We start from the raw sequence: 16,513 nt of genomic DNA on the forward strand, positions 1-16,513 counted from the left end.
GTCGATGATTCCTCTTAAACGTGTAAGCGATGATGAGGCCCATGTGAAGGATGATACCATTTTCCTAGCACATCGGATTGCTGCTCGAGTCCCATCTTCGCATTTGCTTCGATTCCGACAATGACCAGCTGCAGGCTTAGTATTTTAGACATCAACGCATTGAGTTCATCATAGAAGGCGTTCTTACTGTTGTCCTCAGCGGTTCCCGTAGGTGCGTGAGCACTTACGATCCAGAGTTTACGTCCTCCGCGATCCCGCAGTCGTAGAAAGGTGCATCTAGACGACGTTGAGCCAAATTCCTCCACTAAGTTCTTGTAATCGTTCCTCACAGCTATCGCGCAGCCACCTACTTTGTTCTCATCAGCATCGCCGCAGTATATGGTATAATTTTCGATGCCGATGACGGGCCGATCTCTCATGCGTGTTTCCTGCAGTGCAGCGAAAGAGACACAGAGATATCGCAGAAGTCTGGATAGAGCGGCCTACCTTTTCACCATTGTCTAAAACTATGTAACCATGTATGTTGGTTTGATGAGGCAAGTTAGCTTCTCGCTTACGTTAGTGAGGATTAATAAACTTTTATGTATACTGTATATGAATGTTTACTTCCAAATTTACAAAAGATTGTAAGTGATTACAGATTACATTTCTTCGATTATAGAGACAGGTTGGAAGTTTTATTTTAAATTTTATTATCCAAACTATCGTTAACTAAACATTTTTTATACACAAGAGAAGCAGGAAAATGTGGAAAAAGTGCAAGAGATTGGAATATTTATTCCTGCATTCATCCATCTAACCATTATATATTTCCTAGACATTACTTTTCCTGACGATTTTATTCCAGATTTCACTGATGTCACCTACTTAGAAGTAATAATTATGGATTCGGTTCCGAACAAATAAATTTCAAAAGAAATGAGGTTACAAAGAAATATGACAATGTCAAAAAACTCAATTTGAACATGGCAAGAAAAGAAGGATCGAATGGGGAAGTTTTCTAAACAACTAATCTTAGCATCACTTGAACAGAAAGGTCTAAAACTGATCGCATCCATAAAATCAACTATGGATAAATGAGGAAGCGAACGGCATGTTTAGTATTGGGCAACGCTCACCATTCTTCCATAAGAACTCTTTTATCTTTTTTTTTTAACGCTCTGCAAAAAGTTGGTTTGCTCGTCTGCTAATTTTTCCTATCGTTCATGTCTACTACTCCGTTCCATGTGCTTTCTTTCTTGTTTTCTTTTCGATATCACAGAGCTATCACTTCATTTATTTTATTACTGTTATATTTTAAAACTGCTCAGATTATTGTACGTAGCGGAAACCTTCGTATTCTTCCTTTGGGCCTGTTAAATTGAGTTTCTGAACGTTATCACACAATACCATAATCATCATGTTATACAATAACGCGCTAAGTCCGTGTGTGTGCCTGTGTGTCACGAAAATACCCCATAATGATGCAGAACTCTGCACAGGTGATGTGCCGAACCATAGCCATGCAACTGATAGGCGAACACTTACCAATGACCCACTGCTCCGAGTTATGCGTTCATGTATATTGACCTTGATAAGGCAAGTTTGTTTCTGTCATATAATAGTGAGGGTAAATAAACTTTTATGTGAATGTATACTTCCAAATTTGCAAACTATTATGCCATATAATAACGTGCCTATTCTGGTACGTGTGTGCATCTGTATATGTGTGTGTGTCTCAGTCAAGAAATTCCAGAAAGAGAGGGAGGCGGATACCATGGCGTCCGTTTGATGCGCTAGAGCTCCAACGTAGTAAAATTGGGTGAGGCGGGTCACACGGCATTGATTTCGTGCCCCGGAGTCAGACAGGTATAAAATAAAGTGGCGGGTTCCACCGCGTCGGATTGGTGCGAGGGAGCCCCAACGCGGTAGAATGTGTTTCTATGGTTCCTTGGCGTATCTATTTCCCAGCATGTCTCCCTGATGCTGTTAACATCCCTTCTTCTGAAAGAGGAAACACACGTACGAACGACTGTTTAAATACAGTACATAGTAGCCAACAGTTTACGCGATCTGACGTAGAACATTATTTTTATCACTACGATAGTGACAGTCACGTCATTTCATGTTAGCACATCATTCTGTGCTAATAGTTGAGAACGGAGGGAACTAATAGTTCGAATAATGTTTCCAAATTGTGGAAGTTTGAAAGAAACATAGATGTGAAATCAAGTTTGATTGTTTTTCAAGTATAGCACCGGTGCGTTTAGAAAAAAAAACTACAAAATCTTTTATCTATTCTTACATTTTCGGATAAAAAAAAATTGAAGAAAGCGCTGATAGAAAAAATTCTAATCCTACGAAAATGTCGCACTGTTATTTCTTTAAAAAAAAAAAGCCTGAAGTCAATCTTTAGCCGGACGTTCAGTTTGGTATGGTTATATAAGAGAAGGTCGATAGTTCGAAACCGCCCTAGTGCCAACAGTTGAGTACATTTTCTTGTGAGCTCTCGAGTTCTAGCTTCTGTTCTTGCTATGAGATCAAAGAGCATCGTATTTTTCTTAAAAGACTCTATAAAAAAATCTGACCCCAGGATCGGCGCTCTTCCTGTAGTGAGTTTGATGATGACTTTGATGGGCTCAATTTCTTGAACATCTACGGGAAGAAAATTGTTCATCTTCGATCTCACTCATGGTGTAAGTTTGGAAGGTTAAAGGGATTAGACAGAAAAACTTATTGTAGAAGAGCTTGATTTACTTGCAAATGACGAAGTCACAAAAGTGAGCTGCAAAAAGAAATGCACGGATGTGAGGTACAGTCTCCAATATTTCATCAATATAATAAAAACTTACTAAACCAATGAGTCTGTCGAATCTCAGATATAGGTCGTTGAGCAGTGTGACCACATCGTATGGGGTGCATTTGGCGCATATGTTGGTAAATGTCACAATATCCGTAAAAAGCAGCGTGCAATCCGCGAAATCACCTTCACCAAACATGTGATGTTTGCATTGGAATAGAGAAATGAAGGGAAAATGCTCACTCGCTTCCACCATTTTTCCTTGTCGAAGAGCATCCGCAATAGATGCTGGCATCAGTTCACAAAGAAGTTCATCCGTTTTCTGCTTTTCGATTTCGAGTTCGCTTGCCATCTTTTTCAAACTCTTCGTAGTTTCCTCTAGCTTTCGACTAAATTACTCACCATGCATCTTTTCAATAAACCAAATCTTTGGAACATTATCACCTACTTCAGCTCGACTTGGCTCATCCTACTCTGATTTAGCATAATAAGATCCCTCGTTCCATCGTGCCGTTGCATATCACTAATATGCAGGTTCCGTTGAATCAGTTCCCGTACTGTTGTAACATTAACAGAAGAAACGTAAAGAATATAGCTGCCACCACAAATGATGACCATAGAACCTGGTAAAAGGAAGTTTCCCGAAATGAATGGAAAATGTTTACTACGTTTCAACTTTGCTTCAAGCAACCTGTCTAAGAGAGTTCACCAACTATCGAGTTGTTGGGCATGTCGTTGTCGTCCTAGGACAATGCACTTTAAAAAGTGGATCTCTTAAATGTTTGAATTCTGGAAAGAATTGTTGCCGTATACTCGGTAGGATGGTTTCAAAATGTCAGCAAAGGATCATGTCAGAGTAACTGTTAGTTAATGGCGCTGAAGACCATATGAGGCGGAGATAGTTATGTATTAGGTTGAGGGCTGAGTCGTAAACATCCTTCATAATGAAAAATGCATATAAAAATAAAATATTTCCGACTCTACGAGACATTCTCGTTCTGAATCCTCCCATTTTTCATTGGTTCTTTTTTATTTCAGATCATTAAGCAAGCGTATCATGTTGACCTAACAGAGCATTTTCGGCACCTTCAATTTTTTACAGTTAATCGAGGTGATAGGGGCGCTGAAGCTGCTTTGGGGTTCTTATTGTGCATAGAGGCCATTGAATGAAGCATGAATTTGAAAAACCAACAAACAAGAAAAAATAAAAAAGACTCGACCGTTGTGATTGCTTTCAAAGTCAAAACTCTCAATTTTGAAGCGCGAACACAAACAGCGAGAGCAATTTCCAAATACAGCTCTATCTCCATTTGCCGACTAAACTCAACTTTGCGACCTTAACATTTTGATTAATTTGATTTTGATTAAAGGCATCACCGCACGAATTTAGGGGTGGCACGAATTTCAGGCGGGTCATGCCTAAATTGTGGGGAAGAGGGTGATTCCGTTCATCTCTCCGGGGTGGTAGTTAGGTACCCGCAGTCGCCGCGACAGCCGACCATTAAGGAAAACGACTGGCAACGGTGATCGTTAATTGCGCTGCGCAGCGTTTCCCTTATGCCCCGCCCACCACATCCTTCATCAACGACTCTCATTGTCTAATGAGGTGCGAAACATGCCTCGCAGGGGCACGATATCTCTGCTGTCGCCTCTGTATGGAGTATCGATCGTTTACGTATAAAGATATAACGAGCGACTGCACACGATATGCCAGAAGGAAGAAATAATTGCACGTTTATTTATGCAAAGCAAAAAAATCGAAATTTCAGAAACTATTGTAGTATCTTACGTGCACTAAGTACTCTGCATAAATACAAATCTGTCTATATCTTCTATATAAGTTGTTTTGGCATTCTTTGGCAGAAAGTGTTTATTGCTTTGGTGGATACGTCGGTACGGGACTCCCATTCTTCTTTGAAATTCTCCATTGCATCGTCAATTCAATCCCGGCGCTTTTCTGTCTTTTACAAATTTTCTACGTCTTTGCTTCATTTTTAGCATTTTCATTTTCTACGTTTTCTTCCACTTTCTACGTTGCTACGTTGGTGCCCTTTTGTTCTTTGAACCTTTGTAGAAGGCAAATCTCTCACGTGGTGATGGATGGTCACATTAGTGATCACAGGTAGCCTAAGATATGCCTGCTATGGCCTACCGACAGCCTCGTCTGCAGGCACTTATCCGGCTGCAGATAATCGGCTGTGGGTACCTAACGACACGCAACCCATCTCTTCCTGTAACAGTGTAAACGTACGACCCCAGAACGCTGTTTCATACGACGGCTTCTGTTGCAAGGCGCAATCTTTGCGCCCCTAGGTATGAGCAGGATCAAGCGTGTGATAAGATCTTCCCATCGGAGGTCGTAAAGAAAGGGGGTTGCAAGGGAAGGAGGTAGTGAGGGATTGTGCGGTAAGCAGTAGTGAGTGAAGGAAGACATGATAACCAGGACAAAACATTATATAGTATTAGATAATTACATACTTCCTAAAACATTACTAATAAATGATTTTAAAAAACTGCAAAATATCATATTTAGTTTCAAGTCAGGACAGTGAAGTTTGTGATAAAAATTTGGATGATACGGAATTTTTTGAAATCGACACCATTCAACAGATCTCTTCCTTCTGAAGAAACATACTTACATGATATTTGAAGAAATTTTTGATAAATCACAGAAAACTGAGCTATTTGTAAAACCGCTTGAAAAATTTTCATCTTTACAAGTTCAAAACTGAATGTAGTTGAGACATATTATAGAAAAAATCGGAGCGATTCGTAGGACATAGACTGCTCTCTATTGTATTGTGCCAAAGAAGCCGATCCTGATTTGTTAACGATTTACGAACTGCCGGAAATCACGGGTGTAAATCGGGTGTAAATAACCGAAGTTGTAACTTTAGCCGCAAAAAAAAACAACCAGAAAATCCAGAAAGATGAAAAGTTAGAAAATCAAGGAACAATCATTATCCTACAACAAATACATAGCTTTACTGCAGATTTCGTGAGAAAAGAATTTTTAAATTGCTAATGTCGATCAAACCTGGAGTTGAAACATGTTACTTTAGTCAGTTTTTTTAACCTCTTCAAAGTTATGATATTACAGCTTTGGGAGACATCCAATTGTTCGCAATAGCATGTAGATTACGAATATGTAACTATCATTTTACTTTTCGTCACCTTTACTAATGTGTAGCCGCAGGCAATTTTTCAAAAAGTACTTTGATGGTAAGTTCTAAGAGTTCTAGTTATATGCAATCTATAGAGCACGCCCTCACGAGTCGACTGACACCAAGATAGAGTGATAGAAGTCAAATTGAGGCGAGTTATGAAGAAAAAAAGGAAAATTTCGTTTTCAGGGGAAAAATTACCCCTCCTGCTGTACTGTTGCGACGGTGCATTGATTAGTTATTTTGAAAACAGAGAATAAGTACGGTCGAAAATGGCGGAACTCCGAGGTTTAGCCGCAAAGAACAGAAAATGTTGACGTGTTGAGCTAAAAAAGCAAAAAAGATGGAAATCCCACAACAAATAGCTTTCTTGTAGATTTTATAAGGATAAATCTTTGAGCTGCTGGTGTCTACCGCTTCAGAAGCCAAGACACTTTGGTCAAATTTTCAATATGTTCAAAGCTTTAGAACTGTAGCTGTGAGAGATATCAAAGCGTTTGCGATAATTTGTACATTACGCCAAATTTCAGAACATCCATAATTCCCAGATAACGATGAAGACCAAATTTAAAAGATGACGAAAAAGACGCAGATCAGCATCTTACTTGTTTTCTGTCGCTAGAATTACTAATTTAAATTTATAGTGGAGTAAGAACACCAATTTTGAGTTTAATTTATTCGTTTTCTATCGGAGATCAGAAGTATCGTTTAATATAATAAGCAAACTTGATGACGCAGAAATAAAAGGCAAGTAATCCACTTCATGGTAGTGCTTTGTGAACTCGGAGAAATTGAATTCCTTCCAACCCTTAGAGACTGTGGCTGAGAACGTACGTCCATTGCACATAGTAACTCACAGTTCCCAGATTTAAATCCTTACCGCGAAGGAGCGGCAAACCGCCGAAATTCTAGGAAAACAATGTGTTGCTTAATACAAGTTTCATGTCAGAATTTTTACTAATTTTTCTTTTACTCATTTCCTACAGGTTTTACTGTTTACATGTTGAGCTAATTGCGGAAAGCTATATTTCCTTTATTTCGCAAACGCTTTGATATCTTTCACAGCTACAGTTCTAAAGCTTTGAACATATTGAAAATTTGACCAAAGTGTCTTGGCTTCTGAAGCGGTAGACACCAGCAGCTCAAAGATTTATCCTTATAAAATCTACAAGAAAGCTATTTGTTGTGGGATTTCCATCTTTTTTGCTTTTTTAGCTCAACACGTCAACATTTTCTGTTCTTTGCGGCTAAACCTCGGAGTTCCGCCATTTTCGACCGTACTTATTCTCTGTTTTCAAAATAACTAATCAATGCACCGTCGCAACAGTACAGCAGGAGGGGTAATTTTTCCCCTGAAAACGAAATTTTCCTTTTTTCTTCATAACTCGCCTCAATTTGACTTCTATCACTCTATCTTGGTGTCAGTCGACTCGTGAGGGCGTGCTCTATAGATTGCATATAACTAGAACTCTTAGAACTTACCATCAAAGTACTTTTTGAAAAATTGCCTGCGGCTACACATTAGTAAAGGTGACGAAAAGTAAAATGATAGTTACATATTCGTAATCTACATGCTATTGCGAACAATTGGATGTCTCCCAAAGCTGTAATATCATAACTTTGAAGAGGTTAAAAAAACTGACTAAAGTAACATGTTTCAACTCCAGGTTTGATCGACATTAGCAATTTAAAAATTCTTTTCTCACGAAATCTGCAGTAAAGCTATGTATTTGTTGTAGGATAATGATTGTTCCTTGATTTTCTAACTTTTCATCTTTCTGGATTTTCTGGTTGTTTTTTTTTGCGGCTAAAGTTACAACTTCGGTTATTTACACCCGATTTACACCCGTGATTTCCGGCAGTTCGTAAATCGTTAACAAATCAGGATCGGCTTCTTTGGCACAATACAATAGAGAGCAGTCTATGTCCTACGAATCGCTCCGATTTTTTCTATAATATGTCTCAACTACATTCAGTTTTGAACTTGTAAAGATGAAAATTTTTCAAGCGGTTTTACAAATAGCTCAGTTTTCTGTGATTTATCAAAAATTTCTTCAAATATCATGTAAGTATGTTTCTTCAGAAGGAAGAGATCTGTTGAATGGTGTCGATTTCAAAAAATTCCGTATCATCCAAATTTTTATCACAAACTTTTTCAGCCTCTATGAAGGATCATTATCATCTAGGTGCTCCGACCCACCACACATTGAGCTTTGGCTGTGCTGCTACCGCGATGATTACTACACTTGAAAAGAATAAAATAACTACAGAGAAGAATGTTACACCTGCAGAGCGATATTCTTTAGAATTGTCGGTTTTATTGGTTTTTATTTTTACATCTTTTTTTAGAAGTGCTTTCAAGTTTCTAACTCTTTTGCAAAAATTTGACTCAGCCGAGTATCGAAGGTATGAAATAATGCCGAAGGGACTGTGCAAGAAGTATATGAAGAATTAGAAAAAACACACATTATAGTCCTGCAACTGCATCTACAGGATACTCTAAAGCAGCCCCTCGTATTTCCATGTCTTCTGTACTCCTCTCTCCATGTTTTCACACCGCTTTCAGAAATTGTTCACACACATGCACATAACTATTTGAATAATAGCTAACAGTTAGCAAGATCTGGTGCAAAATGTTTGTCTTCATCAGTATAGCGGTTATGAGCATACCATTATGTGTTGATTCGATCTACAAGAGAAGAGGAGGGTTTTAATTAATTTTTTTTCAAAGCGTAATACTGATCTACTTTAGAAGGAACATTGCAAATATGTAAGCAATGCGCAAGACTGATTTCATAACACAAATTTACTTCACAAAGAAATTACTGATAAATATTGTACTTTATTACATATATTATAGAAAGTTAACTTCGCATTCAACTCAATTCTACGCAGTTCTACGTGACTGCCCAAAACCCACTTTTTAGCAAGTTGCTAGTTTAGATATCTCACAGTTTTAGGTTAATGGGATAAAAGCAAACATTAGTTTTATGAAAGTACACTTTACCTTTGAGAAGAATAGGTTTCACTTCCTCGTTTTTTGAATGCACTATATCCCCAATTCCTTTCATTTTGAAAACGAATAAACTATTTTTGAATGCGAGAATAGACTCATAAGACAGAGGGACCTAAAACAACATCATTAAAGTTGGATGATTGTTTTCAATCCTTACGAAATAGAAGTGCTTTACGCACATTTGGAAGAGACTTATTGGAACTATATCAAGCTATACCTCAGGATGAACCAGCTCCAAAATGTCAGAAACTCTTGTCTCTTGACGGATGGCCATTGGATATGCGTTTCGGATGTAGTGTCCAAAATGTTCGATAAAAAGTTCCTTGTCGAAACAAATGTGATACGGGAAAGCCTGCGAGAAATCGTCTGAGCTTATGTCAAAGATACCCTGAAAAATTATGCTAATTGCACAATTCCTTTTGAAAAATTCTTGAATTGTATTCAGTGTATTGAGAATATATGTATCTGTATTGGGTTGAAGGATAAGTCATTAGCTCTTTTTTTTTTGAAAATAAGAAAAAAGAAACACATAGAATTATAAAATACTTTCGGAGAGTTATATGTATGCACAGGACAACTATTCTCTGATTTATTCTATTCCAACCGTCTCTCCTATGTACTTATCGCCACATTCTTTACAGGAAATTGGATAAACAACAGATAAACTCGTGCATTTACCTACTTGTGCATTTACCTTTTTTGTTATCCAGACATACTCTGCATAGTGCTAATATGGTCATAGAGGCGATTGCTTATAGGATCATATGTTGTTTATTTTCATTAAAGAAGGAGGCGAATACATAGGAGAGACGGCTAGACCACTATGCGCTCATTGAAGAAACACTCAGATGGCAAAGGAAAATCAAGTGACTCCACGACATTAAGTGTTTGAACATCAAAATGAAACCCATAAGTTCCCCAAAAATGTGATAGGGGTGGAGGACGATAGCTACACGAGTCGGTTAGATTAGGACTGCAAAAGTGTTTCAAAGGACTTCTCGATTCGGCAGTTACAGATTCACTTTGCTAATTGAGCGTTAATGTTAATGCCATGGGTTCATACTTACAACAGGCCGCATCTTCAGTCAATCTCAAGGGCATTAGTTGAGGTAATTTCTTTGTAGATTATGCAACAGTTCTTGCTTGATTTCCCTGTTTTCAAAGAAAGAAGAAAATTTAAATTTTCGCCCTAATACAGTCTTTCACCTCTTCATCGTTCACCCGCGATGTACGACTGCGAAGAGAAGATGTGACGAAACAATGAAGCTTTTTTTTTCTTCTAAAACGGTATATTGTGCGCAATAGTCTGGTTCGGCCGTTCCCTTGAGACAATGATGAGCTTGTTGTTAGTGTTAGCGATTAGTGCATTATCAGAAGCTTGCTGAACAATTGAAAGGCAAGCTACTTTTCGCACGTGGTCAATATACCACTATAAGTTCATTGAATAAATATGGTATTCTTTTTACCATTCACTACAAATAATTTAATTTGCCATGACACCGCAAATAATCAAGGATACAAACGGCCTACTGCATCGATGTCAAACTGCTCCGTCTTGCTCGAAATAGCCTTGGATGGGTTGGCGCTTCCTGTTTCAACTTGGCTGATAATGAATACCACATGTTCTGTTACAAATGCATCTAAACTATAGCAATTAAAAAAAACCCTGTTTAAAAAAAAATAATAACCTAGATGTTCTTGCTTTCTCTCCTGCACTTTCATAATGACTTCAGTGTCGTAGATTCGACGAGCGACTTCCCGTACCACACCTGATTAATAAGACCTTGAGGAAAGGAAATGTCGAAATAAAAACTGTCTGAACTGAACGGGACGATTATAACACTAAACCTCGTTTCCAATTTGATCGTTCTGGGGTATGCCTCTCTAAGTCTATCCTACAATCCCTCTTACTGAATCGAGTACGTGATTTTTTGTACAACACATACACTCCAACGAATTTAGCAATCTAACAACAAGATGAAATTGTCAGGTTTGGATAAGAGGATGCTACAGAATGGACTTTTACATTTCTGAAGGTAAATGTCAGAAGGTGAATAAGGGTAGGGATAGGGCAGTACCCGAGATGATTTGTGCAGTCGACAGTTTGGTTTTCACTGGACCCTACAATTTGACCAGGCATATCACGTATACATCGTGTTTCCTTTATATGAGTATTTTTTTAAACCAGAGGTCTCTAATCGCCAGATCACTTCGTCTGAACTTTGTGCTGCAGAGGAGAATTTCTGCACACAATACCAAAGTTTGACGCATAGCCATCGAGTCAATAATTTGATGTGTGCCGTTGAGATGGAGTGAGACCTGACTATTTAGAAGAAAAAGTGATGGCATTCCCTGTTAGATTCTTTAGTTACGAGGCGGTGTTGTTTAAACAGCGCCTATCCCGATGTGAAACTCTCCGATTTCTTTCTTCGGGGAAACGTAAAGGTTAAAGTTTGTAAACAAAGACCTCAATATATTGAAACACCTATGAACGTTATTCGTAAGCAAGTTTTCGCCATTCTTTCCAAGATGAACAACAGAGAGGAGAACTTTGAAGAGCCACATCGACAGGACGATAAGGCGGTTTGAGAGTCGAACAAATCTCAAGTTGCTGAGGACTCAGTTGATTTAGAATCAAAGCGACATGTACATAACTTGCCAATACGACTGTTCCAGACTTTGTTTTTACAGTGTCCACAGACATACAGGAGGGTTTGCTCACCTACATACCCTCCTAAGAGCTGCAAAGCGTATCAAATTCCACTTGGTTTTCTGACTGTTCCCCAAGATACTAAGAGCAGAAGGGGTGGCGTATGACAGTTTAATGAAGGTACACTAGTCACTCGCTGAGAAGAGGTTCCGTTACGAAATGTGGCTCTGTTGTGCATGCATCGGTCGTCCATTTTGTCAATTGTCAAAAGATTTCGTACTAACCGATGAGTCTTCTTTGGGTTTCACTATCGTTAGAGTATTTTCTGTATAGTAATGAGGCACTTTAAAAGATAAATTACCAATGACTTTGATTTTCCAGGCTCTGAAAAAAGCGGTAACGCCGAAACGTGGCTTTCAATAATGAAATTTTGATACCTGTCTTAGCTATAGCTCAAGCAAGGACGACAAAAGCGATACCACATCCCCAAATCTGTTGAAGGCTGTATTAAATGAATTGTGTAATCAATTGCTTGGGAAGAAAGGGGCATACTTATCGACGAGAGATTCCTCGCATCTTCGTTTTGCGGACGACATCGTCTTCTTTCCAAGAAGTACCAGTGAAGCAGAGACGATGCTCAAGAAATTAAAGCAAGCGGGAAGGGAAAAAAGATAGCAAAGCGAGCAAGAGCCGCTGAGAAGCCCTCCAGAAAAACATATGGAGCTGGAATTTCCCTGTGATATCGAAATTAAATGAACGCATTATTCAATAGCACACCTTGAGTGGTCATTTGGATATCATATTTCATACTTAAATGGCAAATCTTTATTGAATCATTCGTAAAAATTGAATTTCTCCCAGAATTTATGCGTTTTGCAACTTTTTTAATTTCGTGCCAATTTTTTGCACACCTAATGCAGGGTATTACCTCGATTACCTTGGTTCTCGTTGTTCCTCGAACAGGTTAAGCAGGCGCCAGTAATTTTTCCATTTGTTCCCATCGTGTACCAGAGTCGTCCAGTAGTTCCTCTTTTTGTAGGGAACACGAAGAACATAAAAATATTCTTTGGAGGAGTTCGTGGAGGAATCTGACAATCGGGTCTGCAGATTTCCTGTAGTGCGCTGAATATCGCGTGGAACCCAGCCGCTCACGACTCTAGTCCAACAATTGTCGTTAGAACGGATTACACGTCTGGCTCACCTAATTTTATTTTCCTCAGCATATGCGGCAGCGTTTCTGATCTTCGATTGGTGACGTAGGAGTGAACTTTAAAATCCCTTCTTTGAACTGCGTAAAGCGGGATACTCTTAGCATTACCCTTTCAACTGCGCGTTCAATGACGCTCATCTTTTTCTTCCTGCTTGCGAAGTAGCCAAGCTTCTGGAGCATAGATCAAAGCAAGGAGCACGGTAGTGCTGAAGAGGTACGCACGAAGCTGGGTGTTCCTAGTTTTCTTCACTACATCCTCGATGCTCTCGCATGCTTCCCAAGCCGTTCATTTCCTCTTGGACAACTTGGAACTTAGCTCGTTCTTCATGTTCATTTCTCCACCCAGGTTAACGTAGCTGATTCGGATTCGGATATGTTCATTCCAGTGAACGTAAATGGAGCATCGGAGACACCCGCTGCGCATGAAGATCAGCTTTTTCAGACTCATTCGAAGACCAATACATCCACATATTTCGTCGAATTCGGCCAGCATTTGTTCCGCTTGGCTGTTGCTGGATGTTATCAAAATGATGTCATCAGCAAAGAGTAAATGGTGTAACTACCAACCGTCAACCTTTACTCCCATGTCGTCCCATTCCAACTTTCGCATTGCTTTCTCGAAGGCGGCCGTGAATATTATAGTTGAGACTGTATCGCCCCGGTGGACTCCTTTCTTCACGTCAATGATGACATTCTTGTAGAATGAGGAAACCCCGGTCGTAAAATTACTGTGCAACTCCCGAACTTTATATACTGAATAGGGACACTTTGGCCGTCCAAAGCTTCCATGGTCGCTTCCTCCTCAACTGAGTCCAACGCCTTCTTTAAATCAACGAAGGTGAGTTATAGCGGCATCTAGTACGCTTGCAATACCTCGTTGAGTTTCGAAACAAAGTTTAGGTCCACCTTTATCACCTCCCTGCAAAACCTTGCGAGCTCGAACGTGAGTTCTTGGTCGCCTGCGGCTCGTGCTGCTCCACGCGGGCGTATCGGCTCAAGAGTTTCGTGAGACAGGCGTCTCCTGTTAGTTTCAAAACTCTCGGCCTTCCTCGTGTAGTCGTGAAGGTGTTCAACAAGCCGGTCGTATTCCTCGTCGATTTTGTACCTGACGGTATCTTCCCAAAAGTCAGCTAGCGTAGCGAAGGGATCCCAGTTAATGATAGTTCTGAGACTTCCCTCTCTGAACTTAGCGGCTTTCTCTTCTCTCTGTGAGAAGGAGAATCTTCCTCGGAGGAGGCGATGGTTCAATCCCCTATATAAAACATTGGGACAGCAGTGATATCCGTCAGGCAAAACCTTTACTGATGATGATGTTGTCAATTTCATTACAGTACTTTCCACCCGATGAGTCCCAGGTCCAGCGTAAAGAGGAGGGCTTCTGGAGTTGCAAGTTCTCATGAATGGTCTCAGTCGTCATGATGAATTCAGAGGGCCTCTCTTCCAATTTATTCCGTTGTGAAGTTCCTCAGAAGTTCATCTCGGGCCTATTTCGGTGTTGAAGTAACCAATGGCCTTGTAGAAGGTATGCTCCTTGTAGAAGATGTAAAACTTCTCTGGATCCACACTAAAAGCCTCAGCTTCTTCTTTTTCGCAGCTTGATGTTGGAGCGTAAGCGACGAAGATATTCGGAGCTGGTGTTGAACCACACTTCTTCATCCGCAGAGGTGTGATACGGATCATAAATTGTTTGAAAGAATCGATGCTTTTTGCCGTATTCGTGTTGACGAGGACACCAACTACACCAACTGCTCTGCTGTCGCTTGTTCCTAAGAACAGTTCTTGTCCAGTATTATGCATGGATGGCGTCGTCTCGTCTCGCTCAGTCCGATGACGTCGTACTTAATCTTCCTGGCTTACATCATCAGATCTTCGATGGTCGCTTCCAATGCAAGCTTACGTGCGTTATAAGACCAGATGGCCATCCTAGTATTTTTCCGTTTTGGTAGCCTAGATGGCTCTTGCAAACCCGTCCCGGCGCTACCGTACCAGGCTTTCTTTCGATGTCAGGAGACTCTTTCTTATTACAGTGACATGCGTGAATTCTTAAAGCCCACGTGCAAGTTACAAGCGTCCAGTCCTATGGGTTTATAGGAAGTGGGGTTTTCCTCCCAGAATAGACAACAGAGCTTATTTTTTGGCGGCTACTCCAAACCGCCTTCTTTGCACTTCCCAGTCACTTAATTGCAATCTTTTGGTTGAGCCGACGTGAGGAACACAAGGATGTCATGTGTCAGTCCCCCAAGAGAGAATCCGCCCTTGAGTCCACCCATCTCCCAGGGAAGGCACAAGGTCACTTTTGGTCCTTGATTATTCTAGCCGCCATCTGGGGACGCGCCACGTAGTCCCCCGACTAACCGGCTGTGGAGGGTATAAAAACTGGAATTTCATTGCCTTTTACACCTATGTTTTATCTCGTAGGAAGAACTGATAGTGTCTGTATTCTTCATTCAAGCACTAGATATGAAGTCATTCACGAGACAAACACCACCTATGCTCGCGTGATATAGGGGTCAAAAAATGATTCACTCAAGATCACTACTAGATTTATATGTGCCTGAAATTGAAACAAACCTTTAACAATAGGATATAGTCCACTTCTTTTCGAATAATAATGAAGTAGAAGCGTCCCGTCTGGTTGTGGCTCACACCGGAATGATGGTCCACGCAATTTTGTTTGGTAGACGACATGATCGATAAAGTAATGCAAAGAGTCGAGAGAGTCAAGAAACCCCTGTACAACACAATTTACATAACCTCATAGATTCTGTAGAGACTAAAGAAAGATATGTCATGGGTTGGTCACACACCTCTAGGTCACTGGCCATTGCTCGCAGCAACTCATCCCATCCCGTCTCCATGGTGAACTGGATAAGGAAACCACCGTAAGCCTCCCATACTTCCTCTACAGGGATTCCTAAAATTTTGTGATTACCTTAAGAAAATAAGACGAGATTGCCTACCAATTATGTTTGCCATTGCGTTCACAAGCCTCATCGTTTCAACATCATTGTAGTAGTGTGCAATTTCGCTCTCAGTGCCTTCTTCAAACTTGGCCATTTCGCTGAAAACCCCACCAATAATGCGGGATTGCGTACGCTGGTAGCAAACTCAATTAAGATGAGAATCAGCAGGGTTTATTATCCATGTTCACTTACACGATTTTAAGCCACACTTCTCTTCCATATTTTCTATTAACGAGCTGGCGAAAGCTTTCATGTATCCAGCCAAACTGCAAGAAGACCTCGTAGTGTGTAAAATCGAGAAGTCAGGCGGTGGTTGTTGTCAATTTTGTGCTACTCAATATGTCAAGTGTTGCAAATTTGACGTGCAAAGAAAAGATTCTAGACGGGCTTATATAAACTAGCTTACCATCGCTGCTGGCGTATGCGACTTACGAAGGCATGGAGACATATAACATGCCATTAATCCATTAATTATTTATACCAGTCCTCATAGCGCCACGACTGAATACATCCCAAGCCTTCGGTTTGTCGACACCGTTCCAAAAATCCTGACTTCAGCTACAAAAGAATGCTAAGGCTAAAAGTCATGTCGTGAAGAAGGATAACTCTAGGAACATTATTTAATGAGATCGTTAGCAAATCGACACAATCTGTTTTACCTTTCATAGAGGAGTTTTTCCTTGGTTCTCTTCCGGTTTTCGTTTGAACATACAACTGTGTGCCGGTCATTC

At 40.1% G+C, this 16,513-nt stretch overlaps 2 protein-coding genes across 5 annotated transcripts; both read right to left on the minus strand.

Annotated features, from left to right (window-relative positions):
- Nucleotides 1-14: 14 nt before the first annotated feature.
- Nucleotides 15-419, minus strand: RB195_023949 (uncharacterized protein; the record flags this gene model as incomplete). The annotated part of the gene is made up of 1 exon (XM_064211567.1): nucleotides 15-419. One exon carries the CDS (start codon nucleotides 417-419, stop codon nucleotides 15-17), a length of 405 nt encoding a protein of 134 aa, XP_064067448.1.
- Nucleotides 420-1,311: 892 nt separating this feature from the next.
- RB195_023950 (uncharacterized protein) lies at nucleotides 1,312-15,876 on the minus strand (the record flags this gene model as incomplete). 4 transcript variants are annotated; one of them, XM_064211568.1, is made up of 9 exons in its annotated part: nucleotides 2,699-2,764; nucleotides 2,832-2,965; nucleotides 3,023-3,168; nucleotides 3,228-3,402; nucleotides 8,951-9,071; nucleotides 9,177-9,347; nucleotides 10,490-10,599; nucleotides 10,648-10,728; nucleotides 13,387-13,429. In XM_064211568.1, the coding sequence occupies 9 exons, from the start codon at nucleotides 13,427-13,429 to the stop codon at nucleotides 2,699-2,701; spliced, it is 1,047 nt and encodes a 348-aa protein (XP_064067450.1). The 4 variants fall into 4 exon arrangements, with proteins under 4 accessions (XP_064067449.1, XP_064067450.1, XP_064067451.1 ...); XM_064211571.1 differs by lacking the exons at nucleotides 2,699-2,764; nucleotides 2,832-2,965; nucleotides 3,023-3,168; ... (1 more) ...; nucleotides 8,951-9,071; nucleotides 13,387-13,429 and adding exons at nucleotides 15,391-15,550; nucleotides 15,627-15,733; nucleotides 15,780-15,876 and having other exon boundaries at nucleotides 9,171-9,347; XM_064211569.1 differs by lacking the exons at nucleotides 2,699-2,764; nucleotides 2,832-2,965; nucleotides 3,023-3,168; ... (4 more) ...; nucleotides 10,648-10,728; nucleotides 13,387-13,429 and adding exons at nucleotides 14,293-14,585; nucleotides 15,391-15,550; nucleotides 15,627-15,733; nucleotides 15,780-15,876.
- Between the last annotated feature and the right edge of the window lie 637 nt (nucleotides 15,877-16,513).

The sequence above is a fragment of the Necator americanus genome, chromosome X (assembly GCF_031761385.1).
Source record: "Necator americanus strain Aroian chromosome X, whole genome shotgun sequence".
Taxonomy (NCBI): Eukaryota; Metazoa; Nematoda; class Chromadorea; order Rhabditida; family Ancylostomatidae; genus Necator; species Necator americanus.